The sequence below is a fragment of the Helianthus annuus genome, chromosome 13, assembly GCF_002127325.2.
Source record: "Helianthus annuus cultivar XRQ/B chromosome 13, HanXRQr2.0-SUNRISE, whole genome shotgun sequence".
NCBI lineage: Eukaryota > Viridiplantae > Streptophyta > Magnoliopsida > Asterales > Asteraceae > Helianthus > Helianthus annuus.
Window position 1 is genome coordinate 17,131,454 of NC_035445.2, and position 22,191 is coordinate 17,153,644.

General features: G+C 40.8%; 1 protein-coding gene and 2 long non-coding RNA genes across 3 annotated transcripts; 2 read left to right on the forward strand and 1 right to left on the reverse strand.

Annotated features, from left to right (window-relative positions):
- Positions 1-3,275: 3,275 nt before the first annotated feature.
- On the reverse strand, positions 3,276-22,085 carry LOC118485425 (60S ribosomal protein L5, mitochondrial-like). The gene is made up of 3 exons (XM_035981517.1): positions 21,696-22,085; positions 19,221-19,403; positions 3,276-3,700 (listed from the first exon to the last, which is right to left on the reverse strand). Exons 1-3 carry the CDS (start codon positions 21,954-21,956, stop codon positions 3,446-3,448), a joined length of 699 nt encoding a protein of 232 aa, XP_035837410.1. The 5' UTR covers positions 21,957-22,085; the 3' UTR covers positions 3,276-3,445.
- On the forward strand, positions 4,259-9,040 carry LOC110897497. Its single transcript, XR_002568696.2, has 3 exons — positions 4,259-4,298; positions 8,486-8,546; positions 8,875-9,040. It is a non-coding gene; the product is annotated as an uncharacterized LOC110897497 (long non-coding RNA).
- Positions 17,187-19,094, forward strand: LOC110897496. Its single transcript, XR_002568695.2, has 3 exons — positions 17,187-17,226; positions 17,505-17,565; positions 18,972-19,094. It is a non-coding gene; the product is annotated as an uncharacterized LOC110897496 (long non-coding RNA).
- Positions 22,086-22,191: the final 106 nt, after the last annotated feature.

Consider the following 22,191-nt stretch of genomic DNA (forward strand, 5'->3'; position numbering starts at 1 on the left):
TGTAAAAACCATTTGCAAGTGGAAAAATTGGCTGGAACAGCTGTTAACAGCTGGAAAAACAGATCTGTGCAGATCTGGCAGATCCTCGTGGCCCGTGTAACAGACAACAGCAGCCTACGCGGCCCGCCTGGTACCCAGATCAGCAAACAGAGTTTCAATTAATGCATTTTCAGTCCCTGCAGTTGTTTTAGCTAATTTCCGACACTTTTAAGGCCTGTTACTCCAACTTCAAGGGCCTATAAGGATGCCTAAACATATTGGACATGAAACATGCTCAAAAATATGCTGGATGTCAGTTCGTTTGGTCGTACGATCGCAATATTCGCTTAATTACGACGAAATGCGCACGAACGCGAAAAACGATCCAAATTGCGCGACGAATGGATTTTTCTTATGCCAAACACTAAAATAAAATATTTTAATGCTCACATAAATTTTTGGATGTCCGGATGTATTCAGAACGTAAGTTATGCGCGAAAATGCAAACTTATGCACTTTTTGCACACCGAACCCCTCAAAGCCTATTTCTAAGCTATGTAAAGGATATTTAAGGTATGTTTAACTTATGGTCATGTTCCGTAATGTTCGTTACAGTTCAAATCGGCATACTTTCGCAGTTTGTCGAATTTAGTCCCTGTAAGCAAATAAACTTGATTTTGCCATACCAAAGCCTTCAAAACTTATTTCTAAGTTATGTAAAGGTTATTTAAGGTATGTTAAGCATAAATTGATGTTCCGGAGTGTTTTTCGCGTTAAACTGATTACGTTTACGCACCAGTTTGCGTATAACACTCTAGAAAGCGATATAGAGTTTGAAAATGAATAAAAACCAAAACATGAAAAATGTCAATCATTATTAAACAAACATTGGGGTCAAATACGCAACACATTTGGATTAAGTTGGGTAATGGCGCCAATACGAAAGTCTGGTTTGATACATGGGATACCGTGTGTCCCTTGAGCCGTTTTATTACTCTGAGAAAGATATCAAATGCGGGATTTGAGATGTGGTTCACGGTTGTGGATATGGTCCAAAACGGTGGGTGGGCTTGGCCGAATTCATGGGTGTCTAGATTCACGGCTTTGCAACAACTTTCTAATGTGATGTTACACTCACAAGTACAAGATAGGACTACTTGGCGTTCTAGAAATGGTGAAGATATGGAGTATAGCACGTATGGGGTGTGGAATGATATTCGTCAAGTTCTAGATCAGGTTGATTGGGATCGTATAGTGTGGTTTCCTCAGGCTATCCCTCGGCATTCTTTTCTTATGTGGCTCATAGTTTGCAAGAAACTCAAAACCCAGGATATCATGTGCAAATGACGAGCGTCGGGTAATGCAAACTATAACCTATTGTGCTGTTCTTTATGTACATCGGGGCCGGACTCTCACGATCACCTCTTTTTTTAATGCGATTTTGCATCTCAAGTCTGGTATGGGGTTCGTGAGAAGGCGGGTATGCAAATAATAGGGAAGAGGTGGGACGGGATTATGGATTATCTAATTCAACATGCGGATTCAAAACGTGCCTCTCACATTATTGGTAAATTAGTGGTGGCGGCGTCGGCTTACTTTATTTGGCAAGAACGTAATAACAGATTGTTCTCTTCTAATAAAAGGAACGTGGCTCAAGTTATCGAGGTGATTCTTATGACCGTTGGAATGAAATTACATACAATGAAGTTTCAAAGAACAAGTAACGTGAATCAAGTGTTAATCGAGTGGAGTCTTCCTCGAGAGTTGCTGTTGGACCAAGATGAGTGTGGCTGATTAATGAGCACGTTTGATCGTAGCCGTGTTTTGGTTACTTGTTTGTCAGCTTTTGACTTGTTTTTATTGTTTGCTTGTGAGTTGCTTGTTTTTTGAGTGTGAAACTCTAGTAATGGCATGTCATTCTAGAGAACTGAGGTGTACACTATTCCTCACTTGTTTTATTTGGTTGATGAATGAATTTTAACCGGGGTAACCCTTTACCCAAAAAAAAACATTGGGGTCAAATAACATTGTTTTATTGATAACTTGAAATGTTTACAATGATTACAGACACAGGTGTCACACTTTCTTTAATTCCCCCCATACAGAAAGAGAGGCCTTCCTGTACGAGTAATGAAGAACTAAACGATTTTGTTTTGTTGGTTGTTGACCAACGGAAAGAAAGGGAAAAAGTAATGCCAGTCACTTAGTAAAAAGGCTCTCTAAGAGTTTGGGGTCCTTTCTAAAAGCGAGAAGAAACTCCTCGCATTCAGAGACAGAGTCTAGCTCCAAACTTTCGCCATGGCTTCCAACCTCTTTCGATAAAGTGAACTAATCGGTCCTTTACAAAAAGGGTCATTTCCGCCTTTTTTTGTCTCCACACGGAGAGGATCCGTGTTAGGATAATAAGCGGGGGGGGGGGCATGGGGTGTCTCGGCAGTGGGGTTGGCGTTTATCGCCTCATCTACCGAGGGGGATGACGAATCCGGCATGGGCTCGAGAAGCACACGCTGCTTGAAACTGTTACTTGTGCTTGAGTCCGATAATGGAACCTCCTGTGACGGGCCTACCACAAGATTTTTACTTTCCGAATCTACTTATCGCCTTCCCGAGAAAGGACCGATGTCCTCTATGGGATCAGGGCTTTGGTATCGTTTTCTAGAAGTGGGCACCCATTCGATGCCCTGCCCCTGACCTTCTGAATCAGACGGCAGGTTGAGGTATTTTTCCCAACCGCCAGAGTTACCCACCGAATCCGACCCTGCGGGCATCATGCGAAGGGGACCCGCTAGTACTTCTGAGACCCAGGCTTCTGTATTGAGGCCCTTCATAAAAACCCCTATGGCCAAGGTAAGCCCCATCGGTAGGCCTAATTTGCCTAAAGTATAGACGAGGGCTCGACCCCCTAGAGCTATTCCTATTTTAAAAAGGGGGGCCTGGAAAATGCCCAGAAAGACAAGTACAAGTAGGCCCGGCAACAAAAATAGAACATAAATCCTAAAAACCAGGGATAAACTGATCAAACTACGTAAACTTTCCAGGGATAAATTGATCAAACTACGTACACTACTAGATCAATTTTTGACTCGGGTTGAAACAAAAAACAAAAAATAAAAAGAAAGTGCAGCTGCCAGAGCCCCGTATTTACCAGCGGGGTCTCGAGATATTCTATGATCAAAGGCTTTGTGGTTGTCACGAATTGGATTCGAACCAGCGCCTCTGGGAGCAACAGGCCCAGCAAACTACCATTCATTCTGATCGCGACTTTGTTTACCCGGTTCCCCTTGCGGCTAAAAGGTACATCCCGGGCGCTCGCATGGACCTACTTACCTTGCTTCTAGACCAGCTGCAGAGCTAACCCTTGTTCTATTGGTTTGATGCTACCAAGACGATTTCTTTATACCCATCAAAACATCGTTCATGTCCATTTTTAGGGCTTCTTTTGTCAACTCGTCGCTGAGTTCTTCAGTCACATGAGACTTTCGATGTTTGTCCCGCATATCACTAGATCGATCGGTATCTTTACAAATTGAGAAAGCTTTCTCAATTTATACTTAGCTGCGAGCAATCTACGTTTGCAATCTCGTATATTTTGCTTCTCCGACATCTTACTGACTTTCCCCCCCATCTTTTGAAAAAAGCCGCTCCACGGTGGTAAAGTCTCATCTTGTGTGTTGGCCGAAGTTAAAATAGTGACATGGAACCCCCTAATATGTTCGAAGATGTAACATCCTGTTTTGTGAACCAATAAAATTATATTTAAAATTTATAATTTATATATTGTTGAACGACTAAGTAACGAGTAAAATGGTTAGTTGAAATATTTAGTTGAAATATGAGACATCTGTACAAGTCCTGGCTATTATAAGAGACCGTTTAATATTAATAATTAAATATATTATTTTATTTACCTTACTCCGTTTTTAATGAAACTTAGGTTAAAACGTAGATAAAAATATGCTTGTTTTGATGACATATTCGTCGTTTTATAAAACGTCATATTTTAAAAGTTATACAAGAAAAACGAGTGAAGCAGCTGAATTAATATAACTAAGCTAGCTAGCTAGCACGTCAAGCTAGCTAGCAAGCACGTCAATGTCCCACATCACCCAGAAAGGAATTGAGGTGTCTGCTTGCTTCACATATATATAGGAGTTAAATTGTAGGATTTTAGATACACCAAAATTTTAACGGGAATGCTCTAGTATTGAGAATCCCGCGTATACGATACCCCGTTGGGTATTGTTAGTAGTCGTTTTTGGAGCACGAGTAGGAGCAGGAGTAGGGAAACTCTACATCAACGTGCCGTAGATAGTCTTGAGGTATACTTTCGTTTAAGTTTATGTTTAGTTATTTATTATTTATTTTTAGTAGTTAATATTAGTTTTATTATTAGTAATAATATATTAGTGGTAGTAGTGTTAGTATTATTTTTAGGTACTAGGGTTATTGTCAGGGGCGGGTATTGGGTAGCCAAGCCTTAGTTAGGCATGGACTGATCAACCATGCTTAAACAAGGTAGGGTTAACCAATATCCAACCATGATAATGACTAGTTTTTTGGGTAAAGGGTTACCCCGGTGATTCTATTAAAATGCAACCGCAAATAAGTACAAGTAGTGAGGATGAGTTCCACACTAGTTCATATATAGGACATGCCCCATATATGTAAAACAAACACAAATACCAACAACCAATGACCTAAAAACCCCATAACCTAGTCTACTATACATCATGACACGACATCTAGTAGACAAACATGCAAAAACCATAAAACATAATCCTCAACCACCATCATCAAAAATAAAGAAGCCACAAAACAGCAGCCCCTTCAGACGAAAAGCAGACAGCCTATCCATTAGAGAACTTGGTAGAAGAGGTGCTTGCCCCTGCTTTCGAAGAAGAAGGATGAGTACCCGATGTCATAAATGCACTAGTTTCATTATATACTTCTTCAACCTCCTCCTCATCCGATTCCTGCCTGTTACTCGACGGTTTCTTCTCCACGCGACCCACAGTGGTACCTCCCTGATTACCAGTATCATCCCTCAGAATGTCAAACGGGTTAGACGTTGAAACCTGATTCTGCATCGGGCTCTTTAAGGACGATTTTGGTTTAGGGTTAACAACTGGCCTGTAAACTACCTTAGGCTTCTGATTTTTCATGTGGATGCCTTCGTTATTCACTTTCTTCTTCTTGCCCCCTACAACCTGAAATTCATCATTGTTCTTTTCAGCATCCCCACTAGAAGGTACCTGAATGTTCTTCGGGCACAAGCTGTCATCATGACCAAGCACACAACAAGCGGAGCATCTTAGAGGCTCCCATTCATAATCAATCTTGACTTCCACCTTTGAATACCCACTACCATCCATAGATGGGATTGCAACAGTAACACTCTTTTTTAACTCAGCCCCTGCTTGCACTTCAATAAGCGCTCTAGCATAGCTACTCCTACCCCAAGATTCAGCACACATCGAGGCAGTATACGTATCCAACATCTTAGGTGTCCCAATCATAGAGGCAACTAAACTAAGCACATCCTCAGTAAATGCCTCTAATGGCACATCATGCATCTTGACCCAAACTGGAACCACTGTAATGTCCTCTTTTTCCATCTTGATAGAGGGCGACCACTCCTTCAAAATTATGGGAACACTTCTGATTAACCACGGCCCATCCTCTAGCATTTGATTCATCCCTTCCTTAGACGAAAACTTAAAGAAAAAAAACCCGTTTGCATTCATCATGAGCCGGGAAAGACCATATTTAGCCCAGTTGTTTTTAGCAAAGCCCTTATGATGTTTGTATGCCTAAGGATGAGGGTGGTCTTGGTATTCGTAGTATATCAGCTGTTAACAAAGCCCTTATGATGTCGCATATTTGGAGTATCATAACCAATCGTGAATCTCTTTGGGTTAAATGGATCCATTCTTACAAGTTGAAAGGCAAAAATTTTTGGGAGTTTCAAGGCCGTGGGAGTTTGACTTGGAGCTGGCGAAAAATTTTATCTATTTGTCCGTTGGTTAGACCTTATGTATGGACGTTGATTGGTAGTGGTGCCCAAACAAATGCGTGGAGTGACAACTGGTGCTCGTGTAGTCCGATTCGCAATTTTATTACTCCTAGGAGAATAGCTCAAGCGGGGTTTAACTTGCAGACAACTGTTGCGGAGCTTATAGATGCGGATGGTAATTGGAGATGGCCTCAAGCATGGTATGATTTATTTCCGGTCCTCATAAATATTATGGTGCCGCCTCTTATGCCTGATTTGGATGACAGGCTGGTATGGAAAAATGTGGAGGGAAAAGTTGTGCATTTTAGCTCGTGGGAAGCTTGGAATAACCTTCGGGTTAGGGATAACAAGGTGGCTTGGGAGCATATGGTTTGGTATGGCCAATGCATTCCAAGGCACTCGTTTCATCTTTGGTTGGTGTTAAAGAACAAGCTAAAGACTCAGGATAGGTTGGCGGTTTGGGAAGCGGGGAGTGAGACAAATCTTCGTCTCATGTGCTGTCCCCTTTGTAACTATGGTCGAGATTCTAGAGATCACTTATTCTTTCAATGCACTTATGCGGCTAAGGTGTGGAACATTGTTAACAGAAGGATTGATATGGGGAATGTTAATGATACGTGGAACTCAATTCTGGTGTGGATTGAGCAGAATTCTGCTTCTAAGAAGCTGGAACACATTGTTTGTAAGCTGGTTGTTGCGGCTTTTGCATATTTCATATGGCAGGAGAGGAATAACCGTCTGTTTTCAAATGTACAAAGAAACGAAGACACGGTGGCTCAAGTTGTCCTTGATATGGTTCGGCTACGTATTATGGGATTCAAGATCGGAAGAGACGCTAACCATGGGAAGCTTTTGGAAGCATGGAGACTGATGGAAGACGAACCAGGCTGATTTTGAGTCTAGATTTCTAGTTTTTGCGTCTAGTTAGCTGTGTTTTTTCGGGTTGTTTTGTTTATTGTTGGCTGTGTGTCGGGTTGTTCATTTTGTGTGCCTAGGCTTGGCCTGTCAAGTCTAGTAGTGTGTGTCAACTTTTGCCACACCCTGTTTTTTGATTCTTTATAATATTCACCGGGGTAACCCTTTACCCAAAAAAAAAACCGTTTACCCAGAAAATATCCAAACAAAGTGTTAGCATACCTATCAGTAACTTGTTGAACCGACGACAATGGAATAACAACATCAGCCCCATCAACTTTCTCGGCAGATTCCATCGCCCGAAAATTCACTTTAACCTTCTCCTTTGTATTCTTTACAATGTGAGCGAAGGAGACAGGATCTGCAGTCCCCAAAGTACGTGCTTTACCATGAACAGCCCTGTTGTCAGCCGAGAAAGATGCACCAAATAGGCCTGAATTTGGTGAAAGCTTGCTAGGGTAATCCCAAAAATTATCTGACTTTTCAACATCCCTCTTTTCCAAATGAAACGGAACTGTGACCTTGGTGAGTTCATCAATGATGTTTGAAGACTTAGGATCATTTTGAGTTCTAATCGTTACACCACGCTGTGGCTGCAAAGTGTTCCCTTCTACATCAAGAAACCGTGCAGCAATTTCTTCAAACGATGCCCGCGGCTTCCCACGAACATCCTGTTGGTTTCCACCAGAGCCGCTAAAATCATCCATCCCAAAACTGGCAAACCCTAGTAGCCGTCAACAGAGATTCAGCACAAGGAATGTCAACCCTAGTAGCCGTCACTTTCCAATAACCTGAATAATCAGCCGCAATAAACCCTAATCAGAAGAGACTTGCCGATATTCAGAATAATGAATCAGCCGCCGCAAAACCCTAATCAGATGACCAGGATGAAGACTCGATTCCGCCAACCCCTAATATTGATTCTGCCGGAAACCCTAATCAGCAGACAATTGGAACAAAGCTTAAAATGCCAAATCAATTGGGATTATGCCGTCGCTCCAAGAACAATCAGAAAAAAAACGAATTAGAAAATCAAAATCGAGCAAAACAGAACCCTAGACCACGAATTTAATCTGATATAGGTTGTCAGCTTTTCGTCTGAAGGGGCTGCGGTTTTGTGGCCACTTTATTTTTGATGATGGTGGCTGAGATTATGTTTTGTGGTTTGCATTGTTTTGTCTACTAGATGTCGTGTCATGATGTATAGTAGACTAGGTTATGGGGTTTCATAGGTCTTTGGTTTATTGTTTTTGTTTTACATATATGGGGCATGTCCTATATATGAACTAGTGTGGAACACATCCTCACTACTTGTTCTTATTTGCGGTTTGCATTTTAATAGAATCACCGGGGTAACCCTTTACCCAAAAAAAAAGAAACAAATAGTGAATCCGTAGATGCAAACCAAGATCAATCAGACCAAGAATTGAAGGAAAACGGCTAGGGTTATAGGAGACTGCTCAAAATCGCCAAAATCGCCTTCCCTAGGGTTTCTCAGGATACGGGTCTAAGTTCACTTGTGATAATGACTAGTTAGGTGTACCATTACCTAACTTAGGATTATGTAAATTGTGTCAGGACCTTGAGATAGTACCTGATCATACTAGCAATTGTATCAACGGTTAGCTACTAGCAAGAGGTGAGTTTTATGAATGCTTTTCAAATGTGAACATGGTTGTCCTAAACTGTAATAATATGGCATGACTGTTGTACGCATGTATATGACCTGAGCATGACATACACATGATATTTGTGGTCCCTTATACGTGCCGCTACGGCGGGATTTGTCGGTACTACACCTGTGGTGTAGTGGGCATTAACTGTATGGTTATGTAAGTTACGTGGTAACGTTGGGTTATGATAACATGGGCGGGTACAAGTCATGATTAAATAATGTGAATTTTAAATTGTGTATATTCATAAACTCACCAGTGTAATATCTGACGTCTTTTAAGCATGTGTCACAGGAAATGATGGTTAGTCTTGGGCGGGTTGTTTATCTCGGATAGGCGTGACTAGTGAAATAAAGTATCTCAAACTTTCTTATCTGGTGGAAATTTTGCGTGATCAGCTAATAGTAGTTTGACCAAACTTTGTACCTTTAAGTTTCCAACTTTTGTACATTACCGTTTGTATCAATAACGTAAGTATTTACTGGTAAGTTGGTATCAATTGGGTATGGTGCATCCTTATCTGGGTGTGGTGTCACAGTTGGTATCAGAGCCAAAGGTTTTAGCGAATTAGGTATTTGGTATGGATACCTAGGCTTCAACCTAAGAGAACACGCCAGCTTATGTAATTTTTAGGATGCTCTGGCTGACTTTGAAATACGAATAATAGATAAATCCGGGTATGAACTTACTAAGGATATAGAGTCATTAGAAAATACCCATAGTAATAATTACAACCTATAAATCCTCATTTCGTTACCACTTTGTACACACTGCCCTTTTTTTTTGGGTAATGGGTTACCCTGGTGATTTTATATCATATCAACAAAAAAAAACAAGTAGGAAGGCTGAAATACCCCCTAGTTCTCTTGGTGGCATACCACCAAAGAGGAAACAAGAACACAACCAAACACAAACAACCAAAATTAGACAACTATTACATTTCTTCTAACAATGGTCATCAAAGGTCTCTACCCCATGCACGTTCCACTTCTCCAAAAACCTGCTGACATTGGCACTGGCTTTGTACTTGAAAGAGAGCAATTTTGTTCGGACCGTATGCAAAATAAGTTCCACAATTTGTTCCGGCGGTCTAAGTTGGTTGTTGAAAAATCTAGCATTCCTTTCCATCCAAATAAAATACGCCGAAGCTTCCACTATAAGTCTGCTCGTAACCTCCTTAATAGATCGATGAGTAGCTCTAGGCACCAACCATTGCATTATGACGTCCCATTTTTCATTGACCCGAGACATTTCTCCTTTCTCTCGAACTTCATACCACACCTTTTTTGAATAATTGCATTCAAAAAACAAGTGGTCCCTCATTTCAATACCTGTATAACAAAGAAGACAACACATTTGATTCATAGAACCAGTTACGGTATGATTCCAGTGAAGAATCCTGTCTTGAGTCCACAACTTCCTCTTTAGAATCAGCCAACTAATGAATGCATGTTTAGGGATATTAAACCGAGACCAGACAACATTCGACCATTCAACAGAGTAACACCGAGAACGAATAGCCGCCCACACCTCTTTAGACTCAAACGAGACCAAGTTACCTTCCGAATTCATCCACATAATTCTATCTTGAACACCAGCCGATAACGAAACGGGTTGGAGCTGAAATAGGACCGGGAATAAATTCCTCCAAGCTTCAGGCCAAACCCAGTTGCCACCATCTATAGCATCCGCAAGCTTAGAAAACATACTAAAACCATGTTGAGCCATACGTCTATGAGTAACAAAATTACTCAGCGGACAAAGACTACACCACTTATCAAACCATAAGGATATTGTTTCACCATTACCGATTTTGGACCAGAAAAAAGGCCTAACGAGATGTCTAAACTTCAGTAATTTCTTCCAACCCCATGGCGAATTACTTTGGATAGGAACGTCCCAGATGGTACGATTTTTTAACCTATGAATCAAGACCCACTTAGTCCAAAGGGATTTCCTTTCCGAAAGAATACTATAGATGTGGTACGTCATAAGAGATCGATTAACATCAAGAATACGTCTAATGCCTAGCCCCCCTTCAGACTTAGGAAGACATACCTCTTTCCAGGCAACTTTGGCTCTACCTTTAGCGGCCGTACCATAACCCCATAAGAACCACTTCATTTTATTCTCCAGCTCCTTAATTATACTCGATGGTAACAAGAAAACCGAAGCCCAATACGCATGAATAGAAGACAGGACAGAAATGACCAGCTGAAGCCTACCAGCAAACGAAAGGAACTTATTTTTCCAATCCATGATCCTCTTATCCATTCTTTCCACAAGAACTTTACAATCTTTTACAAGAAGCCGAGACGCCAAAAGAGGAACCCCAAGATATTTAATCGGCAACTTACCCTCCTCAAAAGGAACAAACTCCATGATTCTGGATTTAATGCTACTAGACACGTTGCAAAAAAACGCAGAACTTTTAGAGTTACTTGGAGCAAGCCCAGAAACATCCTTAAAATTCATCAAAGAGTCCATGATTACCCTCGCCGATTGAGTATCACCCCGAGCAAAAATAAGCAGATCATCTGCAAAGCAAACATTAATAATCATCTGTTTTTCGCACTTGTTATGGAATCTAAAAGACGGTTCCGAGTCAGCCGCTTTTCGAAGAAGTAAAGTTAAAACTTCCATAACCATGGTGAACAAATAAGGAGACATAGGGTCTCCTTGACGCAAACCCCTCTCACCCCGAAAGTATCCGTGTATGTTTCCATTGATGCTGAGAGAAAAAGAAGTGGATGTAACACATTCCATAATCCAACCGATAAAACGCTGGTTAAAGCCAAACCCATGGAGGATATCACGAAGAAAATCCCAATCCACCGTGTCGTAGGCCTTCTAAATGTCCACCTTGAAGGCACACCTCGGAGGACCAACTTGCCGGTGATAATTATGCATGAGTTCTTGAGTTAGAAGAATGTTATCCGAAATTCTTCTCCCTGGGACAAACGCCGATTGGTTCTCACTAATTATCTCATTGAGGTCCTCAAGAATCCTGTTGGTGATGATCTTGCTAATACCTTTGTAAATGACATTACAACATGAAATCGGCCTGTAGTCCGTGACAATACTAGGAGTGGCAACCTTTGGAATCAAAGCTAAGAACGTGTGGTTGATTTCTTGGAGCAATCTGCCTAATTCAAAAAAATCGAGGACCGCCATAGTGACATCAGAACCGATGATCTCCCATGATTTTTTAAAAAATTCAGACGTATATCCATCCGGACCCGGGGATTTGTTCTCATTAATAGAAAATAGAGCACCCTTTACCTCTTCAATAGTGACTCGCCTACTCATATGAGTAGCGACCTGAGAACTAAGCTTTGTTGAGATGATAACAATAACTACTCGTAAATCTTGTCTTCTTTACTCGTTAGGAGAAAATAATAGTAATAATAATAATAATAAAATCTAAAAGATAAAATGTAATACGTATATGTTGTATACATGAAGTGCATATATATAATGATACTTGTGTATTATTTGAGTAAGTAACATTTCTTCTCAATCAAGTATCATAGAGTAAAAAAAAATGAAGGCGGCCAATAGCGTAGTTCATTGTTAATATAAATAGATGCCAACCTCCTTCATACAAATCATACACAACCTTCTCTCGCACATAAAGCACATGAGCAGGTTAGTAGTATGTTTAGTTAAACATTGCCAACGCACAGGGACGCGAACGTCAGAATACAGAACGATCAGGGCAATCTGAGGGAAGCACTGCACCTACACCTACACCAACTCCACGAGAAGAACCTCGCCCGGAAAAGAAGGTAGATGATACGAAAGTATCTAAAGCTATAGAAACAGAAATCTCTAAAGAATGTAATTACAAGACTTTCATTTCATGTAATCCTCCTTCATTCGACGGGAAGAAAGGTGCTATTGAGGCACATGAATGGCTAAGTGAGGTAGAAGCCATTCTAGACGTCAGTGATTGCCATGAAAGAAATAAAGTTAGGTTTGCTGTTCATTTGTTTAAATCCGAAGCCTTATTTTGGTGGAGGATACAAAAGCAAACTAGAGGTGATGATCTGGCACATCGCCTGAGTTGGAAGGAGTTTTCAGAACTGTTTACAAATTACTTCTGTCCACCAAGCGAAACTGACAGAATAGAAAAGGAATTTTTGCATCTTGAACTCGGGAATAAGACATACCGGGAATATGTCACCAAATTCAATGAAATGTCTCGAATAGTGTCTTACTTGGTGAACCCTGAAGAAAATCGTATTCGAAGATTCCTGTGGGGACTCCCCACAGAATATCGCACGTTTATCAAGTCTACCAAACCAACTACCTATCATGATGCGGTAGAGGCTGGGGCAACTATCGCCACTGAGATCCAACAAAAGAAAACCCCAGAAACTATCCCGAAAAGGAAATGGGAAAACTACCAAGAACAAAAGAAACCCAATTACAGAGATTTCAAGAGGCAACGAGGACCCCCACCTAGGTGCCCAACTTGTGGAAAAGGACATTCCGGTCCATGTAACCAGTTAGTCTGTAGAAACTGTAAGAAACCTGGACACAACTATCGTGATTGTAGAGAGCCACGTAAGTGTTTTAAATGTGGAGAGACGGGCCACTATAGTGATAGTTGTCCTAAGAGGAATGAGGAACCTAATAAAGCAAGAGGGAGAGCTTTTGTTCTGAATACTGAAGAGGCTCATAGGAACCCTGATGTCATAACAGGTATATTTCTCCTTAACAACTTTTATGCTAAAATACTATTTGATACTGGTGCTGATAGAAGTTTTATATCTGAGCACTTTAGAGTTTTGATTAATCAGACTCCTTGTAAGCTAGATAAGCCATTTATAGTAGAACTAGCAGATGGGAGGGAAGAAGAAATTGTGAGTGTGGTAAAGGATTGTACCATCCAGATTAGTAAGACCCCAATATCCATAGACTTACTACCACTGAAACTTGGAGAGTTCGACGTAGTAATAGGAATGGATTGGTTATCTAGTCACCAAGCTCAAATATTGTGTGATAAGAAGCAAATTCAAATTAAGGACCCAAAAGGGGGAGCTGTAACAATTGATGGGGAAAGACCTAGTAAACCCATAAGTTTTATTTCCATGATAAAAGTATCCAAGTGTATTCAAAAGGGTCATTTAGCTTACCTAGTATATGCACTAGAGGCAAAGGAAGAAAAGAAACTAGAAGAGGTAGCAGTAGTGGCTGAATTCCCTGAAGTATTCCCTGAAGATCTTCCCGGATTACCACCTGACAGACAAATTGAGTTTAGAATCGACTTGATCCCAGGAGCAACCCCTATTATCAAAGCCCCGTACCGCCTTGCCCCGACTGAAATGAAAGAGTTGAGAAACCAACTCCAGGAGTTACTGGACAAAGGATTCATACGTCCTAGCACGTTACCATGGGGAGCGCCAATTCTCTTTGTCAAGAAGAAAGATGGCTCAATGAGGATGTGTATTGATTATAGAGACCTGAATAAGATCACTATAAAGAATCGATACCCACTCCCAAGAATCGATGATCTTTTTGATCAATTACAAGGCGCAAGCTACTTCTCGAAGATAGACTTAAGATCTGGGTATCATCAATTAAAGGTTAGAGAAGAAGATATACCCAAGACTGCCTTTAGGTCAAGGTATGGTCACTACGAGTTCCTAGTGATGCCTTTCGGCCTCACTAATGCACCAGCTGCCTTCATGAACCCTATGAACCAAGTCTGCAAACCATACTTGGATCAATTTGTAATCGTCTTCATAGATGATATCCTAATCTACTCTAAGAGTAGAGAAACACACGAGGGTCATCTCCGTGCCATTCTTAAGTTACTAAAAGAAGAAAAACATTATGCCAAGTTCAGTAAGTGTGAATTCTGGACTAGGGAAGTCCAATTTTTAGGGCATGTTGTTAATGAAAAAGGCATACAAGTGGACCCTACAAAGATTGAAGTAGTTAAGAACTGGGAGGCACCAAGAAATCCCACAGAAATTCGACGTTTCCTAGGGCTAGCAGGGTATTATAGAAGGTTCATTCAAGATTTCTCTAAGATAGCGATGCCTCTAACGACACTGACTCAGAAAAATGCCCCATTTGTCTGGGGCAGCCAACAAGAAGAAGCTTTTAATCTTTTGAAAACAAAGTTATCCACTGCCCCAGTACTTGCATTACCCGAGGGTACCGAAGATTTTGTAGTATATTGTGATGCTTCTCATTATGGACTAGGGTGTGTGTTGATGCAAAGAGGCAAAGTTATCGCCTATGCATCTCGACAGTTAAAGATACATGAAAGAAATTACACCACCCATGATCTAGAACTCGGAGCAGTAGTATTTGCCCTCAAGATATGGAGGCATTACTTATATGGAACTAAGTGTGTGATCTACACTGATCACCAAAGCCTAAAGTATATATATTTGAGCAAAAGATGTTGAACATGAGACAGAGGAGATGGATGGAGTTGTTGAATGACTATGATTGTGAAATTCGTTACCATCCAGGAAAAGCTAATGTAGTAGCAGATGCCTTTAGTCGGAAGGACAAAGTTAAACCTTTAAGAATACGTGCATCTAGAATTGAAGTGAAAATAGGTTTACTAGAACGAATTAAGGATGCACAGACACATGCCCTGAAAGTTGAGCAGATTAACAAAGAAAGGATGGTGGGAAAACAAGAACTACTTGTTAAAGGAGAAGATGGAATACTAAGACTCCACAATAGGATTTGGATACCTATTGTGGGAGGACTCAGGGATATGGTGATGGAAGAAGCACATAGATCAAAGTATACAATGCATCCTGGCAGTACGAAGATGTACAAGAATATTCGAGATGAATATTGGTGGCCAGGGATGAAGCAATCAATCAATGAATATGTGGAAAAATGCATGACGTGTTCACAGGTCAAAACAGAACATCAGAAGCCTGCAGGATGTTTAATCCAACCGGAGATCCCTGAATGGAAATGGGAGATGATAACCATGGATTTCATTACTAAACTTCCACGAACTAAGAATGGTCATGATACTATTTGGGTTATAGTAGATCGTTTAACTAAGTCTGCTCATTTCTTGCCAATACGAGAAGATTATAAAATGGATAAATTAGCAAGAATTTATGTCAAAGAAATTGTCACCCGTCATGGCGTACCTATCTCCATTATATCAGATAGAGATAGCTGTTTTACGTCCAGATTTTGGCAAAGCTTCCAAAAGGAATTGGGAACAAAAGTAAATTTAAGTACGGCTTATCACCCACAGACAGATGGCCAAAGTGAAAGAACCATACAAACACTGGAAGACATGCTTAGGGCATGTGTGATAGACTTTGGAGGAAACTGCGATGAGCATTTACCTCTAATAGAGTTTGCATACAATAACAGTTGTCACGCAAGCATCAAGGCGGCTCTGTTTGAAGCACTATATGGAAGGAAGTGTCGTACCCCAGTTTGTTGGACTGAGATTGGTAGAAATCCATTAGCTGGACCCGAAATTATTGAAGAAACTACCAATAAAATCATACAAATCCGAGAAAGAATGAAGACTGCTAGAGATAGACAGAAAAGTTATGCCGACAGACGAAGAAGACCCTTAGAATTTCAAGTTGGCGACAAGGTATTACTTAAGGTCTCGCCTTGGAAAGGTATCATTCGTTTCAGGAAGAAAGGAAAACTAAGTCCGCGCTATATTGGACCATTTGAGATAATCAAAAGAGTTGGTCCTGTAGCATATAGGTTAAAATTGCCAACAAAATTACAAGGAATTCATGACACGTTTCACGTGTCAAATTTAAGAAAGTGTCTAGCGGACGAGTCACTTAAGATACCCTGGCAGGAGATCCAGATCAATGACAAGTTGAACTTCACAGAGCGTCCCATTCAGATCATAGATCGACGCATAAAGAAATTAAGAAACAAGGAGTTTCCTCTAGTACGAGTCAAATGGGATGCAAGGAGAGGACCTGAAGAGACATGGGAAAAAGAAGACGAGATGAAACAAAAATATCCACATCTCTTTGCTTAAATTTCGCGGACGAAATTTCTATAAGGTGGGGAGAGTTGTAACATCCTGTTTTGTGAACCAATAAAATTATATTTAAAATTTATAATTTATATATTGTTGAACGACTAAGTAACGAGTAAAATGGTTAGTTGAAATATTTAGTTGAAATATGAGACATCTGTACAAGCCCTGGCTATTATAAGAGACTGTTTAATATTAATAATTAAATATATTATTTTATTTACCTTACTCCGTTTTTAATGAAACTTAGGTTAAAACGTAGATAAAAATATGCTCGTTCTGATGACATATTCGTCGTTTTATAAAACGTCATATTTTAAAAGTTATACAAGAAAAACGAGTGAAGCAGCTGAATTAATATAACTAAGCTAGCTAGCTAGCACGTCAAGCTAGCTAGCAAGCACGTCAATGTCCCACATCGCCCAGAAACGAATTGAGGTACCTGCTTGCTTCACATATATATAGGAGTTAAATTGTAGGATTTTAGATACACCAAAATTTTAACGGGAACGCTCTAGTATTGAGAATCCCGCGTATACGATACCCCGTTTGGTGTTGTTAGTAGTCGTTTTTGGAGCACGAGTAGGAGCAGGAGTAGGGAAACTCTACATCAACGTGCCGTAGATAGTCTTGAGGTATACTCTCGTTTAAGTTTATGTTTAGTTATTTATTATTTATTTTTAGTAGTTAATATTAGTTTTATTGTTAGTAATAATATATTAGTGGTAGTAGTGTTAGTATTATTTTTAGGTACTAGGGTTATTGTCAGGGGCGGGTATTGGGTAGCCTAGCCTTAGTTAGGCATGGACTGATCAACCATGCTTAAACAAGGTAGGGTTAACCAATATCCAACCATGATAATGACTAGTTAGGTGTACCATTACCTAACTTAGGATTATGTAAATTGTGTCAGGACCTTGAGATAGTACCTGATCATACTAGCAATTGTATCAACGGTTAGCTACTAGCAAGAGGTGAGTTTTATGAATGCTTTTCAAATGTGAACATGCTTGTCCTAAACTGTAATAATATGGCATGACTGTTGTACGCATGTATATAACCTGAGCATGACATACACATGATATTTGTGGTCCCTTATACGTGCCGCTACGGCGGGATTTGTCGGTACTACACATGTGGTATAGTGGGCATTAAATGTATGGTTATGTAAGTTACGTGGTAACGTTGGGTTATGATAACATGGGCGGGTACAAGTCATGATTAAATAATGTGAATTGTAAATTGTGTATATTTTTTTTTTGGGTAAAGGGTTACCCCGGTAAATTTTATATCAACCAAAAAAGCACAAAAGTGCAACTGAAATGTTACACACCCGCTAGCCTTGACAAACCAAGACTAGGACAACCAAAACAACCACAACCAAAAAACAGAAAACAACAACCACACAAACAACCTAGCAAACACGGCCCTAACCAATAAACCAGAAACCGGCCTAAACAATCCGCATCTAGCCAGGATCGATGACCAAGTTCGTATCCGGAATCTTCCACTTCTCGAGAAAAGATCTGCTCACAAAACCCATCTTGAACTTTAGTGTCATGAGTCGCATACGAACAATATTAATGATCTCCTCAGCCAGAATCTTCTCCGTACGCTGATTCCGAGAGAACAACCTAGAATTCCTTTCTTGCCACACAAAATAAGAAGCCGCCGAGACCACCAGCCTTCCCGTAACGTTGGCCGGTTGCTGCATATTCGAGTTCACCGTCATCCATTGCATTATGTCAGACCAACGTCCACTAACATCGCCCATACCTGCAATATCCTTGATACTATCCCAAACCTTTGTAGAGTAGAAGCATTCAAAAAACAGATGGTCCCTCGAGTCCTTTCCATAGTTACACAAGGGGCAACACATGAGGTTCAAGTTCGTGGCACTTCCCGCCTCCCAAACGGACAATCTATCTTGGGTTTTAAGTTTGTTTCTAATAACCAGCCACAAGTTGAAAGAGTGCCGTGGAATACATTGTTTAAACCAAACCATATTAAACCAATCAACAATATTCTCTCGATGCCGGAGATTATTCCATACTTCCCTCGAAGAAAAGTGAACCGGTTTACCTTCAGTATCAATCCAAACCAAACGATCTGGAGCTTCATGAAGAACCGGAGCCTGAAAATTGATTAAGACGGGAAACAAATCAAACCAAGCAACCGGCCACTTCCAATGGCCGCTAGAATCCACCAACTCTGCCACAGTAGCTTGCAAGTTAAAACCTGCATTTGCAATGTTTCTCGGACTAACATAAGCACGGATCGGACAATTAGAACACCACATGTCGCTCCAGACATTCGTAAATTGTGTATATTCATAAACTCACCAGTGCAATATCCGACGTCTTTTAAGCATGTGTCACAGGAAATGATGGTTAGTCTTGGGCGGGTTGTTTATCTCGGATAGGCGTGACTAGTGAAATAAAGTATCTCAAACTTTCTTATCTGGTGGAAATTTTGCGTGATCAGCTAATAGTAGTTTGACCAAACTTTGTACCTTTAAGTTTCCAACTTTTGTACATTGCCGTTTGTATCAATAACGTAAGTATTTACTGGTAAGTTGGTATCAATTGTGTATGGTGCATCCTTATCTGGGTGTGGTGTCACAGAAGATCTCGAAATGATCTTCCAGTTCTGAGGAGAATTTGAAAAACTCCATTTCCATCAAGAATTGAATGGACTTTTCTCGTATTTCGACCGGAAAATCTAACGGAGACATTATTGCGGAGATTTTTACCAAAAAATGAGACATTCCATGACCTCGGAGAGTGCTTTGCCGTGCTAGGTCACTAACATTGTGACAACTCGAACTTTAGACTCGTTTTGGTGTAACACTATGTGCATATGTGAACTAGACTATATGGTTGGACTAAATAAATGCTTGTTATTTTGTGCTATGTGAGCTTTGTGAATCATGTGTTGTGTTGTAATGTATGCTTGTATGTATCAAACCAAACGCACAACACCACAACCACACAAGCCCTAGTTGGGCCGTATGGATTGCACTAGCCCTTTGGGGCCGAATAGCATTAGGACAACCCATGATTGGGTTCGGCCCACTCTTGTTTGAACCGTGTAAACACAACCTTGGGGTTTTGTTTTCCATTCGTCACCAAGCAACCACACACACACACAACCCTAATCCTCCTTCTCTCTCTCGGTTACCTTGGAACCCGGCGGCACAAGATCACCCAACCATCCTTCTACTTGGATCACCTTGTTGCCTCCTAATCGGTTAGTGATTGTATGGTTTTGTTTAATTGAAAAAAATTTCATGATTGATTGTTAAGTGAATTCTGTAATAATGATCGGGCCACTCGTATGAATTGTATGATGATTGACGGCTGCTATATATTTGATTAGGGTGGTATGCGATGATGTTGATATTAATGATAATGTTTTCGTTGAATCGGTTGCATGATCATGAAATCAGAATGTATGGTATAAACCCCAATGTTAGCCGATGATGTTTACAAAATCGGCCGATGTGCTAGGTGATTCGGATTAAATGTTATGTTATGTGTTCATGTGAATCATTGAGAATTGTTCATATGTTAAAATTAGGGTTCATAAGAATTAAGGTAATAAAACCCTATTTGATCGAGTCTATGCTAGTTGAATGATGGAAATTGTGTTAATTTACATGATAAATATGGAAACTGATTTAATTAGTTGTAACCGATCGCTTGTTATTCGGTTATGTAAAACCAATCGCACAATTAGGTTGAGTCACACAAGGCCCATTCGCACAGGCCGGTTCGGTCGCACAAGAACCCCTTGGGTCGCACAAGCTGCGATGATTGGGCCGGACGTACAGTTCGGGCCGTACAAGCCCACGCTGAGTCGCACAATCTACTCCCAGTCGCACATCAAGCCCTGACCGCACAAGGGTCTTCCGACGCACAAGCACACGCTAACCGCACAAGTTGACTGTTTCGCTATTTGGGCTGCATATGTTAAATGATTATTTGATTATTTGGGCCGATCAAGTATTGGACTGTTTTATTAAATTGGGCCGAGATCATTAGGTTTGAGTTGTTAATTGATTGGGCCGTGCATGTTCAAAATGTTTGGGCAGGGTATTGTTTGGGAAACATATGATGAATCGCACAAGTGTATGACTATTGTATGCTCTTGATTGGTTACGTGCATACGTGCTTGCTTGATGTATACGTGCAATACTTGAACACCGAACCTGACTTGTATTACAACCATGCTAGGACGTGATTGACAAATTACTAGCTTATCTATACTCTTTGTGTATCTGCCGAGCAAACCAAGGTGAGTTCACACAGCCAAGGCATGGGATTCCCGGGTTGGGAATTGGGTTGGATATGATAAATGTGGAATGATTACTCGTACTTACGCATATACCAGACTATAGACCATCGTCCTCAGGTTAGTCAGGACACGTTACGTAAAGCCTACGTAACCCAGTATACTTGCCATATGTCTCCCGGGTCGGGAAGGACACGTTACGTAAAGCCTACGTAACCCAATACCATTCACTGGCTTCCAGGTCGGAAGGCCACGCTGCGTAAAGCCTACGTAGCCCCCACGCGTACCACTGTCCTCGGGGAAGGGCACGTCACGTAAAGCCTACGTGACCCTGTACGTTTTCCTGTTCTCGGTAAAGAAGAACACATGGTCGGAAGTTAGTCTAGTAAGTACCGTTGATGAGAAGCCCTCATTAGCCAGGATAAACAGGGGAAGCCCCCACTAGTTAACTCACGCACTATGATTATGAACTTACATACTGTGAACTCGCTCAACTAGTTTGTTGATTATTTGCTGCATGCCTTGCAGGGCCTTAGGTATACTTGGAGCTTGCACCAGAGGAGAAGCGGGTCGTTGTGGACAAGAACTCGTGAATGCTTATTTAACACTTTTACATTCACACATTGATACTTATGTTTTGGGTTTTACATTTAATGCTTCCGCTACTTAAACAGTGTTTGGTTTTGAACACCAATTATGTCTTTGATTATTATTAAATGCTATGTTTGATATAATTGGTGGCTTGATCCTGGTCAGTCACGCTCCCAAGCGGTGGTGCTCCGCAGGTGGATTTTGGGGGTGTGACAAACATATCCTTTTTTTTATTTGACCCCAAGGATGGATTGGATCGAAATGGCTTTCCTGTCGAAGCCCTTTGTGTTTGTATTAATTTTTGCCCGCACGGAATCTCCATAGCCAATTTTCCATTTTTTATTATGAAATCAGAAGGTGCTGCCTTTGGTACTACTCTTATTTTACACGATCCAGGAACTTCCATAACGTTGGCGTGATTCGGTTTGAGCAACGGATCCTGACGTGATACATCTTGGTAATGAAAATGGAGTGTATACATTCTCTGATTGCCTTTCTTTGATTCCCCCCATACAGAAAGAGTGGCCTTCCTGTACGAGTAGTGAAGAACTAAACGATTTTGTTTTGTTGGTTGTTGACCAACGGAAAGAAAGGGAAAAAGAAATGCCAGTCACTTATTAAAAAGGCTCTCTAAGAGTTTGGGGTCCTTTCTAAAAGCGAGAAGGAACTCCTCGTATTCAGAGACAGAGTCTAGCTCCAAACTTTTGACGATGTTG